Here is a 26569-nt window from a genome sequence, read left to right on the forward strand (position 1 = left end):
TCCCCTAAATGGCTTCCTTTACCTTAGTGCAGTCCTCCTTCACTTACCTCATCCTTCCATTTTGCTTTTAAATGTCCTTATTTCTTCTGAGAAATCCTCACTTCCTGTTCTTCTGTCTGTAACTCCAGTAATGCAAAGCTTTCTCCCTGGTGTGGAGTGTCGTGCTCCCCCTCCCCCCTTGAGGGGGAGCAGGAGAGTCAGGACGCTCTCTACGTTGCAGATAGAGAAAGGAGATGTGTGTTAGTGGGCATCCTGACTCTCCTGCTTGCCCCCTCCCCCTTCAAGGGAGGAGGCGAGTACGACACTCCACACATGGGAGAAAGCCTTGCATTACTGTGTGGAGTTGCAGACAGAAGAACAGGAAGTGAGGATTTCTCAGAAGAAATAAGGACATTTAAAAGCAAAATGGAAGGATGAGGTAAGTGAAGGAGGACTGCACTAAGGTAAAGGAAGCTATTTAGGGGATTTTTTTTTTTTTACCTTAAAGCGGATGTGCCACTAAAAAAACATATTAAAAGCCAGCAGCTACAAATACTGCAGCTGCTGACTTTTAATATAAGGACACTTACCTGTCCTGGAGTCCAGCGGTGATCGCAGCAGATGACGAGCCGATCGCTCGTCACCCTGCTGCTCCCCCCTCCATCCACGGTGAGGGAACCAGGAAGTGAAGCGCTCCGGCTTCACTGCCCGGTTCCCTACGGCGCATGCGCGAGTCGCGCTGCGCCCGCCGATTGGCTCCCGCTGTGTGCTGGGAGCCGAGTGTTCCCAGCATACAACGGGGGACGGACGGGAAACGAGGAAAAAACCCGTCTTTTGCCCGTATCGTAGGGCCGGAAGTGGGTGCAGATACCTGTCTGTAGACAGGTATCTGCACCCCCCTCCCCCCTGAAAGGTGTCAAATGTGACACCGGAGGGGGGGAGGGTGCCGATCAGCGGCACTCCACTTTAGAGTGGAGATCCGCTTTAAGTCTATTCAGTGTTATTTATTTTCGTTAAAGCCTTTACAACATATGGTCTTATATATACAGTATCTCCCACTCTGAAAGCAAATATATATATATATATACATACAGTATCTCACAAAAGTAAGCACACCCTTCACATTTTTGTAAATATTTTCTTGTATCTTTTCATGTGATAACACTGAAGAAATGACACTTTGCTACAAAATAAAGTAGTGAGTGTCCAGCTTGTATAACAGTGTAAATTTGCTGTCCCCTCAAAATAATTCAACACACAGCCATGAATGAAAAAGCAGAACAACAATTTAGGACTTTATATGAGGTCATGGCCAATCGTAATCCCTATCTAGTCTATATATATAAAACTCAACGTGTGTGTGTGTATGTATGTATGTATGTATGTATGTTCCAGCATCACGTCCAAACGGCTAAAGATATTAACATGAAACTTGGCACACATGTTACTTATATGTCAGCAACAAACATAGGATAGGTGGTTTAACCCTTACCCACCCCCATTTGCCATGGTCGGGGTTTTTCTTTAAAGTCCCATTCAACTCTATGGGAAATACATGTTACTGCATAACTTCCAAACGGCTGTACATATTTCGATAACACTTGGTCACATGTTACTTATATGTCCACTTAAACTATAGGATAGTTAATTTATCCCTTAACTACCCCCATTTGTGAGGGTCGGGGTTTTTGTTTAAAGTCCCATGCAAATCAATGGGAAATGTATGTTCCCACATAACTTCTGTACGCCTGGAGATATTTCAATAATACCTGGTACACATATTACTTATATGCCAAATAAAAATATATGACAGTTAAATTAACCCTTACCTACACCCTTATATAAAAGATGGGTATATTTATATTACTATGATTTTCCTCCCCAAAAGGTTAAGATAGGAAGACCGGGCAACGCCGGGTATTCAGCTAGTAGAAAATAAAAATACCATATATACTCGAGTATAAGCCGAGTATGTGCCATACTGTAAAGTACAGTCTCAATATGCCAGAGTACCTGAATTCTTGACAGACCTCCATTTTTTTAAAGTCGCGGCTTCCTCCTGGCGTTCCGTTCCGTGATAGGCATTTGACACTGCGTTCTGCCTATCACGGAGGTCCTCTCAGACTCAGTTTCACAGCAGACTCTGTGTTCAATGTTCTGCCAATCACGGACGTCCTCTTGTCCGAGGATGAAAGAATGTCCGTGATTGGCAGAACACTGAACACAGTGTCTGCTGGGAAACTGAGTCCGAGGATGAGAAGACCTCCGTGATAGGCGGAACACAGTTTCAAATGCCTATCATGGAACGGAACGCCAGGAGGAAGCTGCAACTTTTAAAAAATTGACGTCTGTCAAGAATTCAGGCATGTTGAGACTGCAATGGGCACAGTGAGTTATGGCACAGTGAGGTATGGATCATTGAGACTGCAATGGGCACAGTGAGTTATGGCACAGTGAGGTATGGATCATTGAGACTGCAATGGGCACAGTGAGTTATGGCACAGTGAGGTATGGATCATTGAGACTGCAATGGGCACAGTGAGTTATGGCACAGTGAGGTATGGATCATTGAGACTGCAATGGGTGCAGTGAGGTATGGCACAGTGAGTTATGGCACAGTGAGGTATGGCACAGTGAGACTGCAATGGGCGCAGTGAGGTATGGCACAGTGAGTTATGGCACAGTAAGGTATGGCACAGTGAGCATAGTTGCCAACATTGCAAAAAAAAAACCCGGGACACTTTTTTGCATGTAGGTGGAGCCTTGTTATAATTAGGGGCGGGGCATTCATTTGTGGGCGTGGCATCGCGTAATAGAAAAATGTGGTGCGCAAAGCGAAAAATAAGCATGGTTTACATGGGATAGTGGGCGTGGCTTGAATGGGCATGGCTTGGAAGGGGGTGTGGTTAGAGTCTGAGATGATGGAGGGAGAAAGAAAAGAAAAGAAAAGAAAAGAAAAGAAAAGAAAATAAAAGAAAGAACAGCAGGCCCAGATCCTACACCACAATATAAATATGTGCATTCCAGAAAGTTTAACAAATTAGCAGATATAGATAATCCAAATACCTGGTGTTAGCGCTTCAATCATCCCGGCACCATGGTTGTTATGGTGTCAGAGTGATTGAAGCGCATTATTTCTATTTTTACTTTGTAATAAAGAATGAAATTATTCAACTCACCATAATGCTGAATCATTGGAAGCCCTGAGCGTGTCATCTGCCATGTCACCTGCCACCAGATGCCATCAGGTGCCCCCAGAAGAGACCGTCCTTACATCAGGTGCCCCCAGCAGAATGCGTCCTTACATCAGGTGCCCCCAGCAGAGTCCGTCCTTACATCAGGTGCCCCCAGCAGTGTCCGTCCTTACATCAGGTGCCCCCAGCAGAGTCCCTCCTTACATCAGGTGCCCCCAGCAGTGTCCGTCCTTACATCAGGTGCCCCCAGCAGAGTCCGTCCACGGAAACCTGGTTCTCTCCTGCTTCCCCGCCCAGACTGGACGAATTGGTCCCGCCTGGGTATAAGCTACTATCTTGTGACCGTAGCTCGGGGAGAGGTGGAGGAACTGCCTGCATATACAAGGCTAAGTTGAAAATCATAAAAACTTGCACTCAGGATTCTTATGCGTCTATGGAGACACTTTTCCTGCAGTGCAACTTGAGCCCTGAAGTAACCATAGGAATGGCAGTGATTTATCATCCTCCTAACGCTAAAGCTAGGTTTGGCGAGGAGATGTGCGAACTCCTAACGACCCAATCCCTGCGATATGCCCAATCTATAGTCTTGGGAGATTTCAATTGCTGGGCTGACGATGTAAATAATTCGGAAGCCCAGCAGTTGATTGCATTTGCAAACTCCATTGGCTATAGCCAAGATGTCATAGGGGCTACTCATAAAGCGGGCCACACCCTGGACTGGCTTTTCCAGTCAGGATGTATAGAGAAAGTACATCCCCCGAAAGAGATTATATGGAGTGATCACAAATTAATATTATTTGATCACAGCCATAAATTTCGCAAAAAGTTACCTCATGTTCCTAATAGGAACAGTATTCCAAAATTTTCGAGAAATCTCACTAAAATATCTGTTAAGGCTTTTAGTAACCACTTCCTGTTGAATATTGATAAGGCATCGTTTGAGTCCACTAAAGTCGCAGCTGAGAAAATTAATTTTTTCAATACGGCTATTACAAAAGCGCTCGACTACTTAGCCCCCCTAAAGAGAAATCATTGCATTAGGCAAGCAAATAATAATCCCCTCTGGTTTACCCAGGTGACCAGAAGTTTAAAATGGAAGTGCAGAGCAGCGGAGAAAGCGTGGAGAAAAAATCCGGTGCCCGCCTCCAAGGAGGTATATACCGCAGCCCTGAGGAACTATAAACTAGGGATACAAACTGCCAAAAAGCAGTTTTTCTCTGAAAAAATTGCTAATGCTAAAAATGCAGCAGCTGAACTCTTTAGAGTTGCGAAAAATCTTGCTAATCCAGCATGTAGACAGCCGGAAGAAGAAGCTTCACCAGAGTTTTGTAATATTTTATCAAATTATTTTAATGAAAAGATAGAAATTATTAGGAACAATATCAAAGTAGTAGATATTGAGGAATATTGTCCCATCTATGAAGGTACAAGATTCTCTAGTTTTGTGGACGTCTCTACTTTAGATATTCTGAATATCCTCAAGTCTCTTAGAGCCTCGTCCTCATCATTTGATCCTTGCATTGCGCAACTAGTGAAGGACGCCGCAGAGACATTGGCCCCCTTTATTGCCGACATTGTAAATACTTCCTTCTCCACTGGAACAGTGCCGGGTATTCTGAAGCGGGCGGTGATTATTCCCCTGCTGAAGAAAGCTAACCTGGCACGCTCCGTGTTGAGCAATAATCGTCCCATTTCAACTCTACCATTTCTGGCAAAAATCATGGAACGAGCCGCAGTGTGGCAAATTCAGCCCCATCTCGAGTCCAATTCCATTCTCGATGATTTTCAATCTGGATTCCGACCAGGAAGAGGTCCTGAAACCGCCTTGACCAAAGTCCAGGATGATCTACTCTGGGCCCTGGACAGAAATGAGGCTTCGGCCTTGGTATTGCTGGATCTGTCGGCAGCATTCAATACCATCGATCATTCTAGACTGCTTGATAGATTAGGGACTGTGGCAGGCATTGATGGTATAGCATTGGCATGGATGACCTCATTTCTGCTGGACAGGGTTCAGAGAGTAAGGCTGGGACTGCACTGCTCTTCTGATAGTCCCCTGTTCTGTGGAGTCCCTCAAGGGTCGGCGTTATCGCCGCTCCTGTTCAACATCTATCTGAGGCCTCTGCTATATATCATCCGCCGCCACAACCTATCTTTTCATGTCTACGCTGACGACACCCAGTTCTACATTCCTCTGCCCAGGGATGGGGGGGCACAGATAACTCTGGCCACCTGCCTGGAGGAAATTCAAGCCTGGATGGGGGCCAATTATCTTATGCTCAATGGCTCCAAGACTGAGTGCATGGTTTTATGCAATCAGCCATGGTCGGGCGGTTTCCCTACCTGGCCGGACTCGTTTTCATCGGTCCCAGTGCCAGTCACCCAGGTCAGGGATTTGGGAATCATCTTGGACGAGAGATTGACGCTACGACCACAGGTAAACCAGGTGGTGAGTTCTTGTCACTTCCACTTGAAACTCCTGAGGTCGACTTTTCGCTTCATTGAAGAATCGCATAAGATCTCCATGGTCAATGCCATTATTGGAAGTCGATTAGATTATTGTAATGCTTTGTACCTGGGTTTACCTAATAACATCATGCACAAATTACAGCTTATTCAGAATGCCGCTGCGAGGCTACTCACGGGTGTTGGTCGTCGTGACCACATCACGCCATCGCTGAGAGCCCTGCATTGGCTACCCGTGAAGGAACGGGTTCTGTTTAAGACTGGATGCATGGTGCACAGGGCTACCCATGGCAAGGGGCCAGTGTACCTGCAGGAAAAATTCACCAAGTATGTGCCCAACCGTACCTTAAGGTCGGCTAATTTGGAAACTTTGGTGATTCCTAAATTTCGTAAGAAAAAATGCGGAGGGAGGACGAGTGCGGTCCAGGGAGCACAGTTTTGGAACTCCCTGCCTCTAAAATTAAGGCTTGAGAATGATCTTTTTAAGTTCAGGAAGCTTTTAAAAACTGAGCTTTTCAGTCTAGCCTATGGAATTACATAGGTTTTTATAGTTCTTTGATCTGCTACTATTTTAAATTTGATCTGTTCCGCTGCCTGTGTGTGCTTTTTTTGTTGTTGCTGTATTGTTGTTCTCGGCGCATCGAGGCCTATGGGTAACTGACTGCGTTTTGTACTTTTTTGTACTTTTAAGAATTTTAATAAATAAATAAATAAATAAATACATCAGGTGCCCCCAGCAGTGTCCGTCCTTACATCAGGTGCCCCCAGCGGAGTCTGTCCTTACATCAGGTGCCCCCAGCAGTGTCCGTCCTTACATCAGGTGCCCCCAGCGGAGTCTGTCCTTACATCAGGTGCCCCCAGCAGTGTCCGTCCTTACATCAGGTGCCCCCAGCAGTGTCCGTCCTTACATCAGGTGCCCCCAGCAGTGTCTGTCCTTACATCAGGTGCCCCCAGCAGAATGCATCCTTACATCAGGTGCCCCCAGCGGAGTCCATGCTTACATCAGACATTCCCAGCGGAGTCCCTCCTTACATCAGGTGTCCCCAGTAGAGTCCCTCCTTACATCAGCTGTCCCCAGTTACCAGTGGTGTCACTAGGGTTGGTATCACCCGGTGCCGGACAAACATGGCGTTACCCCCCTCCCCCCATAGTCCTCCCTCATTACAGACCCCCCTCCATCAGTATAGACCCTCGTCAGGATAAACCAACCCCTCCTCCATCAGTACAGACCCCCCTGCACAAACCAGCCCCAGGAGTACAGACCCCCCCCCCAAGATAACCCCCCATCTGTACAGACCCCCCCAGGACAATTCACCCCCGTCCATCTGTACAGACCCCCCCCAGGAAAATTCATCCCCCCTCCAACTGTACAGACCCCCCCAGGACAATTCACCCCCCAGGAGTACAGACCCCCCCCCCCATACATGCATGTGGGCGTGCAGCCACCCGGAGAGTTGCTTGCTCAGACTGTCACTTACTCTCCGGGAGGCACAATATGATAAGAGGCAGCCAGTGAGAGTGAGACAGCAGAGTCTCACTCTCAGACAGGGATAGCGCAGCGCTGGGACCCAGGACTCTCCATCGGGCCTCAGCACCGCTCAGCATGGTCACTGTGTTTACAGAAACAAGAGGCGGAGCCCGGGTGGCAAGAAAGCGGCCAATAGAAATGGAGCTCCATTTCTATTACAATCGAGCCACCCGGGCTCCGCCTCTTGTTTCTTCCCCTATTAGCTGGTCTTCTGTAAAATGGCGACGGAGACAGAATTGACCAGTGCCGCGGACCTCTAGCGGCGGGAGAAAAAAATAATACAAATCTGTAAGAATAAAAATCAGGACAAAAACGATTTCCCGGGACATTCCACGGGAATCGATAAGACCGGGACAAAGGTCTTAATCCCGTGAATGTCCCGGCAAAAACTGGACAGTTGGCAAGTATGAGTGAGGTATGGCACTGTGAGGTATGGCACTGTGAGGTATGGCACAGTGAGACTGCAATGGGCACAGTGAAGTTGCAATGGGCACAGTGAGATTGCAAATGGGCACAGCGAGGCGTGCAAATAGGAATTGTTGACCCTCTTTTCTGCTTACAGTAGCTGCTGCAGCAAAGGCCCAAAACATAGATCATCACATAGAACAATAGGCTGTGGGAGGGAAAATTCCTGAAATGTCTGGTCACACCCTATACTCAGAACCCTCAAAATATTTGTACACCTGCAACACTGAAGTACTTCTAAAACTGTTTTACTTCATCAGTTTTATCTGTAGATGATGATATGTCTGGACTACTGATACCTGCAGTAACCAAGATCAAAGAAGACATACAGCAGGAAGAACACGGGAAAGAAAAAGAGTCCATTCGAACGTATTTCCCTGAAACCTGGATATGGGAACTTGTGGCAGTAGGGTGAGTATGAATTTGCTCAGCTGTGGATCTAATGCCGCATACACACCATCACTTTATGTGATGAAAAAAAACGACATTTTCTGTGAAGTAAAAAATGACGTTTTTGAAACTTCAATTTTCAAAGACGAAGTTGCCTACACACCATCGTTTTTCTCACAATGTTCTAGCAAAGCGAGGTTACGTTCACCACGTTTTTCCATTGAAGCTTGCTTCATAAGTAGCTTCTGGGCATGCGCGGGTGAAAAAACGTCGTTTTAAACGACGTTTTTGCTACACACGGTCAATTTCTGTGAAGTAAAAGTTGACGTTTTGAAAAACGACACATAAAATTGAAGCATGCTTCAATTTTTTTTGGTCGTTTTTTAGAAGACATAAAACGACGTTTTCCCCCACACACGGTCAATTAAAGTGACGTTTTTAAAAACGTCATTTTTTTTCATCACATAAAGTGATGGTGTGTACGGGGCATAAGTCTTTGTACTTCTCCACCCTGCAGAGTTCTGGGCATTGTTTCCAGCCTAGAAGAATCAGACACGTCTTCTGTAGTGTGCACACACTGGGGGAGATTCAGATAGAGATACGACGGCGTATCTCTGAGATCCGACGGTCGGATCTATGCGGCTGATTCATAGAATCAGTTACGAATAGATCTCCCTAAGATCCGACAGGTGTAAGTGACTTACACCGTCGGATCTTAGGCTGCAATCTCCCGCCGGCCGCTAGGTGACGCTTCGGTTTTTTACGCAACGAATATGCAAATTCCGATTTCCGCCGATTCAGAAACGAACGCCCGCCCATCGCTTTTTTTTTACGTCTGCGTTCGGCTTTTTCCGGTGTATACTTACCCCTGCTATATGCGGCGTATCCAATGTTAAGTATGGCCGTCGTTCCCGCGCCAAGTTTTGAATTTTTACGTAGTTTATGTAAGTCGGTCGCGAATACAGATGGACGTAATTTACATTCACGCTGAAACCAATGACGTCCTAGCGACATCATTTGGAGCAAGCGCACTGGGAAAAATCGCGGCCGGCGCAGGCACAGTACGATCGGCGCGGGGACGCGCCTGATTTAAATAATACACTCCCCCTAGCCGTGGAATTTGAATTCCGCCGGGGGAGTTACGATCCGCCGGCGCAAGTTTCGAGGTAAGTGCTTTCTGAATACAGCACTTGCCTCCAAAAATTGCGCTGGCGGATCGTAAATAAGATAGATTACGCGGATCTAAAGATCCGCTGATCTATCTGAATCTAGCCCACTGCCATCTGGTCATTTAAAGTAAAGATCAGCTTCTCTCCTTACTTTGGTGAACGGTTCTAAAAATAAATGTAGCGCCTGGTTACTTTAATGTACCGGTGCTATTTAAATTTAGAGGGGAATCAGAGTGTAGTTAACCACTTAAGGGCCGCCTCCTGCACATATACGTCGGCAGAATGGCACGGCTGGGCACAAGCACGTCACAGGTACGTCCTCTTTAAGTGCCCAGCCGTGGGTCGAGGGCACACGCCCGCGGCGCGCTCCCACGACCCGGTCCAAAGCTCCGTGACCGTGGGACGCGCGGACCCGACCACCTCCTGCACATATACGTCACAAGAATGGCACAGCTGGGCACAAGCATGTACAGGTACGTCCTCTTTAAGTGCCCAGCCGTGGGTCGCGGGCGCACGCCCGGTCCAAAGCTCCGTGACCGTGGGACGCGCGGACCCGATCGCCGCTGGAGTCCCGCGATCGGTCCCCGGAGCTAAAGAACGGGGAGAGCTGTGTGTAAACACAGCTTCCCCGTTCTTCACTGTGGCGCCGTCATCGATCGCGTGTTCCCTTATATAGGGAATCACAATCGATGACGTCACACCTACAGCCACACCGCCCTACAGTTAGAAACACAGATGAGGTCATACATAACCCCTTCAGCTCCCCCTAGTGGTTAACTCCCAAACTGCAATTGTCATTTTCACAGTAAACAATGCATTTTAAATGCATTTTTTTGCTGTGAAAATGACAATGGTCCCAAAAATCTGTAAAAATTGTCCGAAGTGTCCGCCATAATGTCGCAGTCACGAAAAAAAAATCGCTGATAGTCGCCATTAGTAGTAAAAAAAAAATTATAAAAATGCAATAAAACTATCCCCTATTTTGTAAACGCTATAAATTTTGCACAAACCAATCAATAAACGCTTATTGCGATTTTTTTTTACCAAAAATAGGCAAAAGAATACGTATCGGACTAAACTGAGGGAATTTTTTTTTTATATATATATATTTTTGGGGGATATTTATAATAGCAAAAAGTAAAAAATATTGCATTTTTTTCAAAATTGTCGCACTATTTTTGTTTATAGCGCAAAAAATAAAAACCGCAGAGGTGATCAAATACCACCAAAAGAAATCTCTATTTGTGGGAAAAAAAGGACGCCAATTTTGTTTGTGAGCCACGTCGCAGGACCACGCAATTGTCAGTTAAAGCGACGCAGTGCCGAATCGCAAAAACTGTCCGGGTCCTTTAGCTGCCTAAAGATCCGGGTCTTAAGTGATTAAACTATGATGTTTAAATTGGGTCTCTGTCTCAGCTTGCCTGTGTTGTGAGGGTTGAGCTTCGCTGTGCATGCTGGGGGAGGGTATTTATGGGGCAGATGCCATTGGTTCTGGGTCTTCTTGGTCCAGTGTGGCAGCCACCTTGTGGGCGCCCCAGCGTTATGGCCTACCTGGCTGGGGCGTGCTTGCCACACGGTGTTCCTGGTTTCGGGACCATGTTGGTCCGGAACATTTGAGCAGCGACGGGGACCCAGTGATCGACTGTGTCCCCACCTCTGAGGATCCCAAGCGGTATTGCTGTTCGGTGGGGAGTCCGTCTGAGGAGCGCCAATGAGAGGCTGTTGGTCCAAAAGGATTTCGACAAACCACCAGGGATCAAGGTAGCCGGACACTGAAGGATTGATCACCTGTCAGTCGGTACCTGGGCGACGTTAAGAAGGAGATCCAGACGTAATTCACCTAAGGAGGATCCGAGAGGGCCTGTGGCAGAGGTGTCTCCCTGATGTTCATTTCAAGGAGGGTCTGTGGCAGAGACTTTTCCTCAAAGGTTCGAGTGATACTCCGGCTGCCAGGTCAGTGAGAGAGGCCTGTCCGGGTACACTAAACCCACTCAGGCAGGAGTGGCGCAGAGAAGTGTTACACTTGGGAGTAGGACTGTTTCCCTATCATTACGCCTGAATTTGCTATTCTCCTTTCTTTCTTTACTCTACTTTCCTCATCACAAGTTTATTTGTTTTTACCTGGCTGGGTAATAAAGAGCACAGAAAAGACACTTGTTGCGGACATTCCTTTACTATTGCTATATGCACCATTCACCCCTAGGAATTCGGAAGAGCCACGAAGTAAACGTGCCACCCAAAACAAATTAGTAGTTTCTCCGGGGGTAGTGCTACATAAAGTTACCCATTACACAAGTACAGTGGAACCTTGGTTTAAGAGTAACGCGGTTAACGAGCATTTTGTGACTGTTTGTGACTCTGTTTATGACTGTTGTATCGAGCAAAACGAGCAAAACTAGCAGAATTCAAGCTAATGGAGTTTGTAGTACCGCATTTGGCCTGAGGTTTGGGGGCGCCAGAGCCAAGCATAGCCGATAGGAGCCATTTGTAAATACTCAGGGCCAGATTCTCAAAAAAGCGCCTATCTATAGGCGGGCGTAGCGTATCTCAGATACACTATGCCGCCGTAACTTAGTGAGGCAGGTCCCGTATTCTCAAAGAACTTGCGGCCAAAGTTACAGCGACGTAGTGTAACTGTGCCTTTCGTAAGCCAGCGTAATTCAAAGTAGGCTAGTGTGGGCGTGTTTTATGTTAATGTATCGTGACCCGACGTGATTGACGTTTTTAACGAACGGCGCATGCGCCGTCCGTAAACGTATCCCAGTGCGCATGCTCAAAAGTACGCCGCAAATAGTCAATGCTATCGACAAGAACGGAAATTACGTCCAGCCCCATTCACGGACGACTTACGCAAACGACGTAAAACACGACGCTGTTCATACTTTTCCGACGTCCATACCTAACATGACTTACCCCTGATTTATGAGGCGTAACTTTACGCCGGCGTATGTCTTACGTAAACAACGTATCTTGCTACGCCGGGCGCATGTACGTTCGTGAATCGGCGTATCTAGCTCATTAGCATATTAGACGCGGAAATCTACGGAAGCGCTCGGGGGGGGCTATTCCTCGGATGTTTTTTCACCTTAATGCATAGAATGCATTAAGGTGAAAAAACATGAACCTTTACAACCCCTTTAACCATGTGCCACGTCCGATATTGACAAAAAAATAACTAGAACATCCAATAATGGACTTTAACCACTTGAGGATCCCTTCACGACGATATACGTCGACAGAAGGGCACGGCTGGGCACAGGTATGTAGCCTTTAAGAGCCCAACCATGGGCCGCGCACGCCCAGCCGCCGGCACGCTCGTAAACCTAATCCTGAGCTCCATGACCGTGTCCCGCGATTGGGTCACAGAAGCTGAAGAACAGGGAGAGGTGAGTGTAAACAAACCTTCCCCCTTCTTCTCTGTGGCTTGTCACTGATTGTCTGTTTCCTGTCATAGGGAACGACAATCAGTGACGTCACACGTCCAGCCACGCCCCCCTACAGTAAGAAACACAGAATAGGACACACTTAACCCCTTCAGTGCCCCCTAGTGGTTACCCCATCACTGCCATTGTCATTTTCGAAGTAATCAGTGCATTTTTATAGCACTTTTTGCTACAGAAAACCGCAGGCCTCTTCAGATGGTGTGAAAGAGCCCTTACAATTTTTCTAGCCACAGCCCGAGTATGAAAGCCTGTACCCTGCTGTAGAACATGGCACGGGCAGGCAAATGGGTGCACCTGTACATCCCTTTAAATTTGCCACGTGCCTCGCGAGTGTGCTCGTGGGTCCCGGGAACTTGATGTTCCCGGGCGGCCCGTGATTGCGGTTGGCAAAGGCAGAACAGGGGGGTGCCTTTGTAAACAACGCATTCCCCTGTTCTGCCTAGTGACATGTCACTGATCTCACCGTTTTCGTGATCGTGAATGAGGATCAGTGATGTGTCACTGGTAGCCACTCCCCCTAACAGTAAGAATCACTCCCTAGGACACACTTAACCCCTTTAGCGCCACCTAGTGGTTAACCACTTCGCTGACAGTGTCATTTTTACAGTAATCGGTTCATTTTTATAGCACTGATCGCTGTAAAAATGATCCCAAAAATGTGTCAAAAGTGTCTGATGTGTCCGCCATAATGTCGCAGTCACAATAAAAAATCACTGATCGCCGCCATTACTAGAAAAAAAAATATTAATAAAAATGCCATAAAACTACCCCCTATTTTGTAGGCGCTAATGCCGCGTACACTCGACAGTTTTTCGGGTTCTAAAAAATTACGTTTTTTTTATGTCATTAAAAACGATCGTGTGTGGGCTCCAGAGCATTTTTCACGATCTAAAAAATGACCATTAAATATTTAGAACATGCTCTATTTTTTCACAATGTTTTTAACGTTGACAGTTTTTAAGGTTGTAAAAAACAGTCGTGTGTGGGCTTTAATGACGTGAAAAAAACACGCATGCTCAGAAGCAAGTTATGAGACGGGAGCGCTCGTTCTGGTAAAACTACCGTTCGTAATGGAGTAAGCACATTCATCACGCTGTAACAGACAGAAAAGTGCAAGTCTTTGACTAACACAAAATCAGCTAAAGCAGCCCCAAGGGTGGCCCCATCCGCATGGAACTTCCCCTTTATAGTGCCGCCGTATGTGTTGTACATCACCGCGCTTTGCTAGAGCATTTTTTTTTCACGATCAGGTTGAAAGGCCGTGTGTAGGTAAGGCCGTTTTAACGATCGGGTTGAAAAAAAAATTGTTTTTTCTAGACCATTAAAAAACTTCATTTTTTAGGACCCGAAAAATGGTCGTGTGTACGCGGCATATAACTTTTGCGCAAACCAATCAATAAACGCTTATTGCGATTTTTTTTCACCAAAAATATGTAGAAGAATAAATATCGGCCTAAACTGAGGAAAAAAAATATATTTTTTTTTCATATTTTTTTGGGGGGATATTTATTATAGCAAAAACTAAAAAATATTGCATTTATGTCGCTCTATTTTTGTTTATGGCGCAAAAAATAAAAACCTGCAGAGGTGATCAAATACCACCAAAAGAAAGCTCTATTTGTGGGGAAAAAAGGACGCCAATTTTGTTCGGGAGCCACGTCGCACGACCGCGCAATTTTCAGTTAAAGCGATGCAATGCAGAATCGCAAAAAGTGGCCTGGTCTATGGCCCGCAAAATGGCCGGGGGCTGAAGTGGTTAAAGCGGGAGTTCACCCGATTTTTTTTTTTTTAACATTAGATTGAGGCTCATTTTGTCTAGGGGAATCGGCTATTTTTTTTAAAAACGAAGCTGTACTTACCGTTTTAGAGAGCGATCTTCTCCGCCGCTTCTGGGTATGGTCTTCGGGACTGGGCGTTCCTATTTGTTTGACAGTCTTCTGAAAGGCTTCCGACTGTCGCATACATCGCGTCACGAGTAGCCGAAAGAAGCCGAATGGCGGTGCGGCTCTATACGGCGCCTGCGCACCGACGTTCGGCTACTTTCGGAAAATCGTGACGCGATAGATGTGACCGTCGGAAGCCTGTCGGAAGCCTGTCAATCAAATAGGAACGCCCAGTCCCGCAGCCCATACCCGGAAGCGGCGGAGAAGATCGCTCTCTAAAACGGTAAGTACAGCTTTGTTTTAAAAAAAACTAACCGATTCCCCTAGACAAAATGAGCCTCAATCTAATGTTAAAAATGTACATTTCCGGGTGAACCTCCACTTTAATAGGATGTGGAGAAAGTTCCTATACATGCAGTATATCATTTTATTTAAGATGCAGCTAAGGGGCCTGTAGCAAAAAAATTAAAAAATCCAAGTCATTGGAAGAAGGAATCTGGCTACTATAAGTAACTATTTATTTATTCTTTTGACTACTTTAGTAGTGTAACTTTATATTTTTGTTTGTTTTCTGTGTTGTCCAGAGACTCTGGCAGTGCTGACTTCCATCGTAAGGCTCCAGACACCATCACAGACTGGAATGCCGGGGCCGTATGTTTGGGTCGGAGTGGATTTGGCCTGTCTCCTTCTGTCTCTCTTCGGGTCTTCCAGCCGTTCTTTGTGGATCTCACCCTCCCGTACTCCGTAGTGAGAGGAGAAACGTTTACTCTTAAAGCCTCTGTATTTAATTATCTCAAACAGTGCATCAAGGTTAGTCAAATCAAAACTATGTGAATGTTATTTAATCTATTTAACCGCTTGCCAACCAGCCGCTGTCATTATACTGAGGCAGGTTGGCTCTGCTGCGCAAATCTGCGTAGGTGTATGTCGGCCATTTTAAGAGCAATAGCAGTCGTGCGTGAGTGCTCTCGTCAAGACGCCGGAGCCTATGGGCATGGCTGGCGGCCGCGATGTTTGCCGGCCAGCTGCAATTGCTCAACAGAGAGCCAGAATGGGGATCTGCCAATGTAAACAAACTGATCCCTATTCTGGCAGTAGAGTAGAGAGAGATCGTCTGTTCCTAGTGATCAGGAAAAGCGATCTCTCTCCACCTCCAGTCAGTCCCATCCCCTCACAGTCAGAAACACGCCCCTAGGGAACACTTAACCCCTTGATCACCCCCTTAGTGTTAACCCCTTCCTTGCCAGTGTCATTTATAGATTAAAGTGGTTGTAAACCCTTAGGCCTCGTACACACGGACAGACTGTTCACTGAAAACGGTCCGCCGGACCGTTTTCAGCGGACATGTCCGCCCGGAGATTTCTGTCTCATGGTTGTACACACATCAGACCAAAATCCGGCAGCGGACATGTCCGATGAAAATGGTCCGGCGGACCGTTTTCATCGGATTGTCCGTCCGTGTGTACGCGGCCTTAGACCTACAGGTAAGCCTAGATTAAGGCTTACCTGTAGGTGCAAGAAATATCTCCTTAAGCTACACAGTTAAGGAGATATTTGCAAGAAAGACGTCACCGATGTCTACGGCGCATTTGTGCCGTAGACAATGGCGCAGGCGCACTGAGCGTGCCGTTTCTGAATGGGATCGTACGGTCCCTGATGGCTCCCACATGCATGCGTGGGAGTGACGTCATCGCGGCTCCAGCCAGTCACAGCTCCGGAGCCGCGGTAGAAGGAAGTCACTCCGGGAAAGATGGCGGCGATGGAGGAGAGGAACAAGGACCGCTGTGGGGGCTTCGATCTCAGGTAAGTAATTCATAATGAACTAGTTTGCTCTGCATACTAGCTCATTATACCTTTGTCTTGCAGGGTGTTATTTTGTATTCTTTTTGTGGGTTTACTTAACCACTTAAGGACCGTCTCCTGCACATATACGTCGGCAGAATGGCACGGCTGGGCACATGCATGTACAGGTACGTCCTGTACTAGTACCCAGCTGTGGGTCGCGGGCGCGCTCCCGCGACCCGGTCCGAAGGTCCGGGACCATGGGACTCGCGGACCCGATCGCCCCTGGATTCCCGCAATCGGTCCCCGGAGCTGAAGAATGGGGAGAGCCGCGTGTAAACACAGCTTCCCCGTTCTTCACTGTGGCAGCAGCATCGATCATGTGTTCCCTTAAGATAGGGGGACACAATCAATGGCGTCACACCTACAGCCACACCCCCCTACAGTTGTAAACACACTTCAGGTCACACATAACCCCATCAGCGCCCCCTGTGGTTAACTCCCAAACTGCAACTGTCATTTTCACAATAAACAATGCATTTCAAATGCATTTTTTTGCTGTGAAAATTACAATGGTCCCAAAAATGAGTCAAAATTGTCCGAAGTGTCCGCCATAATGTCGCAGTCATGAAAAAAAATCGCTGATCACCGCCATTAGTAGTAAAAAAAAAAAATTTATAAAAATGCAATAAAACTATCCCCTATTTTGTAAACGCTATAAATTTTGCGCAAACCAATCGATAAACGTTTATTGCGATTTTTTTTTACCAAAAATATGTAGAAGAATACGTATCGGCCTAAACTGAGGAAAACATTTTTTTATATATTTTTGGGGGATATTTATTATAGCAAAAAGTAAAAAATATTTTTTCAAAGTTGTCGCTCTATTTTTGTTTATAGCGCAAAAAATAAAAACTGCAGAGGTGATCAAATACCACCAAAAGAAAGCTCTATTTGTGGGAAAAAAAAGGACGCCAATTTTGTTTGGGAGCCACGTCGCACGACCGCGCAATTGTCAGTTAAAGCGACGCAGTGCAGAATCGCAAAAAGGGGCCTGGTCTTTTACCTGCATTTTGGTCCGGGTCTTAAGTGGTTAATCTTTAATCGGTGGCTATTTTTAGCACTGATCGCAGTATAAATGTCACTGGTCCCAATAAAAGTGTCAAAAGTGTCCAATCTTTCCGCCGTAATGTTGCAGTCCTGCTAAAAATCGCTGATGACCGCCATTACTAAAAAAAAGAAAATAATATTAAAAATGCCTTAAATATAGCCCCTATTTTGACACGAAAACTTTTGCACAAAAAAATCAATATACGCTTATTTAAAAAAAAATGTAACCAAAAATATGTAGAAGAATACATATTGGCCTAAACTGATGAAGACATTTTTTTGGGGGGGATATTTATTATAGCAAAAAGTAAAAAATATATATGTTATTTTCAAAATTGTCAGTATTTTTTTGTTTATAGTGCAAATAAAATGCAGGGGGGTGATCAACTACCACCAAAAGAAAGCTCTATCTGTGTGAAAAAAAGGATGTAGATTTTGCACGACCGCGTAATTGTCAGTTAAAGCGACGCAGTGCCGAATCACAAAAAATGGCCTGGTCTACTTTTTTGTATTTTGCTTTATTTAGTGTAGACTTTATTTTATGATCGTATTTTTAACATATTTTTTTTTGTTGACAGATTAAAGTCACGCTGGGACCCACAAAGGAGTTAGAGCCGACACCTTGTACAGACTGTACCTACAGCAGCTGCCTGTGTGCCGACGAGAGCAAAACCTTCTACTGGAACCTGAAAGCCACCAAACTGGGTGAGAAGGGATTTTCCGATCCAAGATTAGATATTGTTTGTTTTACCAGTATTGTTGATAAGGAATGGACAACAAATTCTCTAGTGATCCATGAGTAAACATAAAGGGCCAGATCCTCAAAAGAGATACGGCGGAGTAACTGCTGTTACTCCGTCGTATCCCTGGTCCTAACTATGGAACTGATCCACAGACTCAGTTTCCCATAGTTAGGACGAAGATCCGACATGTGTAATTGAATTACACTGTCGGATCTTAAGGATGCAATTCTAGGCCGGCCGCTAGGTGGCGAGGCCATTGCGGCCGGCGTAGAATATGCAAATGACCAGTTACGGCGATCCACGAACGCTCCGACGGGCCCGTCGCTCTAAATCTACGTCGTTTACGTTGAGTTCCGCCGCGTAAAACTAGGGCTAAGCCCTAGTTGTCTTAAGCCATGTTAAGTATGGCCGTCGTTCCCGCGTCGAATTTTAAATTCTACGTCGTTTGCGTAAGACGTCCGTGAATGGCGCTGGACGCCATTTACGTTAACGTCTAAGCAAATGACGTCGGAGCGACGTCAGTTAGCGCAATGCACGTCGGGTAATTTACCCGACGGAGCATGCGCAGTACGTCCGGCGCGGGAGCGCGCCTAATTTAAATGGGACTCGCCCATTTGAATAGGAACGCCTTGCGCCGGACGGATTTAAGTTACAGCGCCGCAAAATTCCAGGTAAGTGCTTTGTGGATCGGCACCTAACTTGGGAATTTTGCGGCGGAGTAACTTAAATCCGAAAAGTTACGTTGCGCCGCGGCTTTGTGGATAACCCCCATTGTTACTATTTTTCAGTCACATTAATCTACTGAGGCATTCATTCTACCCATAAACAGGAAATTGTGGGACATATTCATGGGGAGGCAGTACATTTTTTTTAGAATAGGACTTTGTAAAAATGTTGGTTTTAGTGGGTTCCTGCAATTTAATAAAAGTGTGTTCAATACTAATTAGACATGTGCACTGCTGAAAATGTAATTTTTTTTTTTTTATTGATTTTTTGGGTCATTTGTTATGACCAAAATTCGTTATTTTCAAATAAATTTGTAAAATTCTGAAAAGTTTGAATTTGGTACATTCCATTCCTATAGATGCAGTATTTGTTATTTCAGTAATTTATAAATTCGGTGGTTCCCCTAACCACTTAACCCCCGGACCATATTGCTGGTCAAAGACCAGAGCACTTTTTGCGATTCGGCACTGCGTCGCTTTAACTGACAATTGCGCGGTCGTGCGACGTGGCTCCCAAACAAAATTGGTGTCCTTTTTTCCCCACAAATAGAGCTTTCTTTTGGTGGTATTTGATCACCTCTGCGGTTTTTATTTTTTGCGCTATAAACAAAAATAGAGCGACAATTTTGAAAAAATTCAATATTTTTTACTTTTTGCTATAATAAATATCCCCCAAAAACATATAAAAAATATGTTTTTCCTCAGTTTAGGCCGATATGTATTCTTCTACCTATTTTTGGTAAAAAAAAATCGCAATAAGCGTTTATAGTTTGTTTTTCGCAAAATGTATAGCGTTTACAAAATAGGGGATAGTTTTATTGCATTTGTATTAATTTTTTTTTTTTTACTACTAATGGCGGCGATCAGTGTTTTTTTCATGACTGCGACATTATGGCGGACACATCGGACAATTTTGACACATTTCTGGGACCATTGTCATTTTCACAGCAAAAAATGCATTGTTAACTGTGAAAATGACAATTGCAGTTTGGGAGGTTAACCCCTTCAGCGCCCCCTTGTGGTTAAGTGTGACCTCATCTGTGTTTCTCACTGTACGGGGGTGTGGCTGTAGGTGTGACATCATTGATTGTGTTTCCCTATATTGGGGTCCGCGGGTCCCACGGCCGCGGTCACGGAGCTTCGGACCGGGTCGCGCGCCCGTGCCATTCTGCCAACGTATATGTGCAGGAGGCGGTCCTTAAGTGGTTAATATAGATCCAGTATTCGTTGAAAAATTTGAATTCAGTACGCTCCATTTGTATAGATGCGGTAAATTCGTAAATTCGACAATCTGGAAATAAGAAAGAAAATCCGAAAATTCAAAAGAATAACTAACTAACAATAACTAACTATTTAATTATAGGTATTGGAATTTCCTTTCAAATTTGTCTGTTGGTGAACGTATCGAATCCAAATTTATCCAAAGTTACTAATTATCAGAAATAACAAATGTCGCATCTAAACTAATGGAACGGAACAAATTAATAATAGATAATAATAATAATAAAACATTTTCATTACTGTTATTTATTATTATCAATTTGTTACGCTCCATTCTTTCAGAAACGGCATTCATTATTTTGGATAATTCAATACTTCAGATGAATTTGTATTCGTTATGTTTACTAACATCCAAATTTGAAAGGAAATTCCTATACCTATAATTAAATAGTTGGTTATTTCAGTTTTCAAATTTTCGTGTTTTCGGACTTGTGAATTCTGAATTTTCAAGTTTACGAATTCACGAATTTACGAATTTTCCAGTTTATGAATTTCCGATTTTTCTAATTTACGCATTTACGAATTTTTGAATATTCGAATTTAGGAATATTCTGAAAAAATTGTTAACCACTTCAGTCCCAGAGGATTTGGCTGCCAAATGACCAGAGCACTTTTTTTAAATTCGGCACTGCGTTGCTTTAACTGACAATCCTTTGTTTCCCACAAATAGAGCTTTCTCTTGGTGGCATTTGATCACCTAAACAAAGTGACATGACGTGTGATGGCCGCCGGGCACCCGTGATTGCCCAGTAACTGGACCGTGGATCTCTCTCAGGGAGAGGAGACCGATGGTGTGTTCCTTGTACATAGGGACAACCATCGGTCACCTCCCCCAGTCAGTCCTCCCCCATAGTAAGAATCACTCCCTAGGGAATACATTAACCCCTTGATCGCCCCCTAGTGTTAACCCCTTCCCTGGCAGTCACATTTATACAGTAATCAATGCATTTTTATAGCAGGGATCGCTGTATAAATGTGAATGATCCCAAAAATGTGTCAAAAGTGTCCGCCGCAATATCACAGTCACGATAAAAATCGCCGCCATTACTAGTAAAAATATATAATAATAAAAATGCTATAAATCTATCCCCTATTTTTTAGACCCTATGGGGCAGATCCACAAAGAGAGTACGCCGGCGTACTTTCAAATTTCCTGCGTCGTATCTTTGTTTTGAATCCTCAAACCAAGATACGACGGCATCTGGGTTAGTTCCGACATGCGTACGTCTACGTACGCCTTCGGATCTAAGATGCAATACTTCGGCGGCCGCTGGGTGGCGTTCACGTCGTAATCCGCGTCGAGTATGCAAATTAGCTATTTCCGACGATCCACGAACGTACGAGAGGCCGTCGCATTCTTTTACGTCGTTTCCATACGGCTTTTTCTGGCGTATAGTTAAAGCTGCTATCTGGTGGCGTACTCAATGTTAAGTATGGCCGTCTTTCCCGCGTATAATTTTGAAAATTTTACGTTGTTTGCGTAAGTCGTCCGTGAAGGGGGCTGGACGCCATTTACTTTCACGTTAAAACCAATGACGTCCTTGCGATGTCATTTAGCGCAATGCACGTCGGGAAATTTTTTAGGGACGGCGCATGTGCAGTTCATTCGGCGCGGGGACGCGCTTCATTTAAACGAAACACGCCCCCTACCCACCGCATTTGAATTCCGCAGCCTTACGCCGCGAGAGATACGCTACGCCGCCGTAACTTACGGCGTGAATTCGTTGTGGATTTGCAACAAAGTCAAGTAAGTTTCGGCGGCGTAGCGTATCTCATATACGCTGCGCGTGTGCAGATCTATGTGGATCTGCCCCTATAACTTTTGCGCAAACCGATCAATATACGCTTATTGCGATTTTTTTTTTTTTTTTTTTTACCAAAAATATGTAGAAGAATACGTATCGGCCTAAACTGAGAAAAAGAAAATGTTTAAAAATAAAAATATTTATTATAGCAAAAAGTAAAAAATATTGTGTTTTTTTTTTCAAACTTGTCCCTCTTCTTTTGTTTATAGTGCAAGAAATAAAAACTGCAGAGGTGATTTAATACCACCAAAAGAAAGCTCTATTTGTGGGGGGAAAATTATAAAAATTTCATTTGGGCACAGTGTTGCATGCCCGCGTAATTGTCATTCAAAGTGTGACAGCGCTGAAAGCTGAAAAACAGCCTGGGCAGGAAGGGGGTGAAAGTGCCCTGTAGGCAAGTGGTTAAAGTGAACCTTTGCTAGCTATATCCTTATATGTGACAATGATTTCCTCTTCTCCCAGGAGAAGTAAACATTACAGTGAGAACTGAGGCTGTGAATTCTGAAGAGTTGTGTCAGAATGAGATACCGATTGTTCCCAAACAAGGAGCGATCGATACCATTGTGAAACCCTTACTTGTACAGGTAAGTGACTAGAAATGGAGCTAGCTAGAAATACATAGCGTGGTTTAGTTTAGGCTTATCTAAAATAATTGATTATTCATAGAGAGGAGACTAGACAGAGATGGATGACGTTTTTTTTTTTTTTGTTGTTTTTTTTTTATGGGGTCATTTAGAATAAATGTGTAACTTTGGAAAAATTTGAATGTGTTATGTTTGATTCATTCAGATGCAGTATTCGTAAATTTGAAAATTCCTAAATACATATAGCTGGATTCAGGTAGACCTGCCTAACGTTAGGCAGGCGTAGCGTATCTCATATACGATACGCCGCCGTAAGTTAGAGAGGCAAGTGCTGTTTTCACAAAGCACTTGCGTCCTAAGTTACGGCGGTGTAGCGTAAATGGGCCGGCGTAAGCGCGCCTAATTCAAATTGTGAAGAGGTGGGCGTGTTTTATGCTAATGAATCGTGACCCGACGTGATTGACGTTTTGAACGAACGGCGCATGCGCCGTCCGTGGACGTATCCCAGTGCGCATGTGTCGGATAGAATGCCTAAGATACGTCGAACACTGCCTACGACGTGAACGTAACTTACGCACAGCCCTATTCGCGTACGACTTACGTAAACGACGTAAAAAGATACGCCTGTTCCGACGTCCATACCTTGCATGGGCTGCGCCACCTAGAGACCAGCTTTATCTTTACGCCGGCGTATGTCTTACGTAAACGGCGTAACTAATTGCGACGGGCGTACGTACGTTCGTGAATCGGCGTATCTTGCTCATTTACATATTCGATGCGGAAATCATCGGAAGCGCCACCCAGCGGCCAGTGTAAATATTCACCCCAAGATACGACGGCGTAGGAGACTTACGCCGCTCGTATCTTGGCCAAATCTATGCGTAACTGATTCTATGAATCAGGCGCATAGATACGACGGCGGCCATTCGGACTTACGACGGCGTATCTGGAGATACGCCGTCGTAAGTCTTTGTGAATCTGGGCCATAAATTTGTAAATTCGTAAATGCAAAAATTCAGAAATTCGGAAATGTGAAAATCTGAAAGTTAAAAAATCCAAAATGATAACTAACTAATAATAACTAACTATTAAATTATAGGTATTGGAATTTCCTTTCAAATTTGTCCGTTTATGAACGTAACGAATTTTATCTGAATATATCGGAAATAACAAATGCTGCATCTAAATTAATGTAATGTAATGAATTAGTAATAAAAAAAAATATTAAGGAGTTTTTATTTTTATTAATTCATTACATTCCATTCATTTAGATGCGGCATTCTTTATTTTGGATAATTCATAACTTTGTATTAATTTCGTCACTAACAGCCAAATTTGAAAGGAAATTCCAATAACTATAATTTAATAGTTAGTAATAGTTAAGTTATTATTAGTTAGTTATTATTTCGGATTTTTGGGTTTTAGAATTTTTGGATTTTTGTTCTTTTGAATTTTCTGATTTTTGTTCTTATTTTCGGATTTTCAATTTTTTTTATTTTCGAATTGACAAATCTACGAATTTTCAAATTTACGAGTTTGGACCTGTAGGCCCGGATTCACAGACATCGGCGTATATTTCTGCCGGCGTAGCGCATCTCATATGCGCTACGCCGACGTAACGCAGAGAGGCGAGCAGAGTATTCACAAAGCGCTTGCTCCCCACGTTGCACCAGCGTAACGTAAATTCTTCGGCGTAAGCCGGCCTAATTCAAAGTAGGTGGGCGTGATCCATTTAAATGAACCGTGACCCCATGCAAATGATGAGCCGAACGAACGGCGCATGCGCCGTCCCGTGGAAGCATCCCAGTGAGCATGCTCAGAATCACGTCGGAAATACTCCTTAAGATACGTCGAATCACTGCCTATGATGTGAACGTAACCTACGCCCAGCCCTATTCACCAGGGGTCAAGTCCTGGGGAAAAAAGTGTGGGAACTCCCACCCAAGATCCACTCCCCCACCAAAAAAAAAAATATGATACGCTCATATGCATAATTACTAAACCGCATGTTTTTTTTTTTTTCGATCCACTGTACCTTAGTAATCCTTTATTTTACTGACCGCAATGTTGCTTCTTTCTAAATCCCGTGATAACTCCCGTCAGACCTCCGCAATGTCTTCTGGGAACAATGACAAAAGCTCCCAGGAGACATTGCGGCATCGAGGAAGTGACGGAATACCAGCACACTACCTGATGAATCCATATACAGGAAGCGGCCAGTAACATAAAGTATTACTAAGGTTCGCCTGCCCCTGACAGTGACTCGAGCTGGGCATCGCCGCTTAGTGAAGGATTGGCTCTGGTGGCTTGGCTGCTCTCGGCTGCTCTAGTCCTGCAAAGGGAACTGCGTTCCTGCTGTAAAAATAGTGCAGGAACTCCGTTCCCACTCGTTTCCGCAGGACTTGAGCCTTGCTATTCACTACTACTACGTAAACGACGTAAAATACGACGGCTGCTCCCTGGTCCATACCTTAACATGACTTACACTTGCTTTATGAGGCTTAACTTAACGCGTTACGCAAACCACGTATATGATGCGCCAGGCGCAACTACGTTCGTGAGTCGCCGTATCTCCCTCATTTGCATATTTGCAATGAGGCGGCCAGCGTAAATATGCGCCCAAGATACGCTGGCGTTGGAAAGTTAAGTCGGTCGGAGGAAGCCTATTTTCAGGCGTATCTAGTTCTATGGGCACGGCACATAGATACGATGGCGCACATTGACACTTACGTGGCGTATCTCGAGATACGTTGTCGTAAGTGCTACGTGAATCCGGGCCGTAGTCTGTATCGGTTCAGCAGCGGAATGTCTTCTATTAGGCGTGTGTTCTAACATGGTGACATATTTGTCTGACTTAATTCTTCTGACAGCCCGGAGGAGTCCTGGTGGAGAAAGCACACAGCTCTCTGCTCTGCATCCAGGAGGAAGAAGGTGAGGAAACCATTATGGAGAATAAAGGTCAACTGTAAATTCTTACCAAAGAATATCCTTGATAGTTTTTTACAATGAAGCATACATACAGTATGTATTTGACACACTTGATCCTCTTATACTGTACAGTGGAACCTCAGATTACGAGCATAATCCATTCCTGGAGAATGCTTGTACTCCAAAGCACTTGCATATCAAAGCGAGTTTCTCAATAGAAGTCAATGGAAACGAAAATTATTTGTTCCGCATTGACTTCTACGGCATGCAATACCGCATTTAGCCAGAGGTGGGGGGCGCCGGATAGCCTCGGAAATCTTCGGGGATAGCTCGGCTGAACTCGAACGGCTTCCGATCGGCTCCGGAGCCCCTGCACCTCTGGCCAAATGCAGTACTTCACACTGCTGTGGCTTGAATCCTGCTAGTTTTGCAAGACAACGCTCGCAAACCGAGTCAGGATTTTAAAAAAAAACGCTCATATTGCGAAACGTTTGTTAACCACGTTACTCGCAATCTGAGGTTTCACTGTATATCAGGGCTAATCAGACTTTCTCACCTGTTGCGAGATGCCTGGTAGAAGGAGAGTCTTTGTGGAAAGGGGCAAGGCTTAAGTTGCTTACAAAATATATAGGAAATACAGCGCAGGTCTGTGAATGTGATTTATAATGACGTAAAATCAAAATAAATTAATGAGTGTGGCTGCTGCAGCAAAAAAAATGTTAGATAAACAAATAATATCAATTGTAAAGGGAATGAATGCTGCGCTGCTAGTATGGTGTGTATAAGTGATTCAATACCAACATAATAAGGTAAAATTAAACACACCACAATACACAAAGTGCTTAAATGTGCAAAAAATATCAAAAGAAAAAATAGTGCACTGAAATATATAGTCCTTATAGCTGAGATCAGCTAAAAATGATTGAACGTGTAATCTTCATGTAAACACCCGAGTTGTGTTGGAAAAAATTCACAGCAAGTGTAAGATAGCTGATTGAAGAACCTCCACCTCAAGTAAATAATCTGCTTACCGAACACCAAATAATAAATCACATGTAGTACTGATAGATAACCTCCGTTCTCCAGCTAGGTTC

General features: G+C 44.6%; 1 protein-coding gene across 2 annotated transcripts in view; it reads left to right on the forward strand.

The window, feature by feature from the left end:
- The window catches only part of LOC120946694 (alpha-2-macroglobulin-like), a 135479-nt gene that overhangs the window by 65664 nt on the left and 43246 nt on the right, over window positions 1–26569 (forward strand). Inside the window, exons 18-22 of one of the 2 annotated variants that reach the window (XM_040361322.1) lie at window positions 7893–8043; window positions 15102–15327; window positions 17988–18114; window positions 22426–22547; window positions 25418–25505. In XM_040361322.1, the coding sequence (XP_040217256.1) occupies window positions 7893–8043; window positions 15102–15327; window positions 17988–18114; window positions 22426–22547; window positions 25418–25505 (714 nt within the window). The remainder of the gene's footprint in view (window positions 1–7892; window positions 8044–15101; window positions 15328–17987; window positions 18115–22425; window positions 22548–25417; window positions 25506–26569) is intronic. The other variant, XM_040361323.1, reaches the window with a different exon arrangement.

Source organism: Rana temporaria, chromosome 8, assembly GCF_905171775.1.
Source record: "Rana temporaria chromosome 8, aRanTem1.1, whole genome shotgun sequence".
Lineage (NCBI taxonomy): Eukaryota > Metazoa > Chordata > Amphibia > Anura > Ranidae > Rana > Rana temporaria.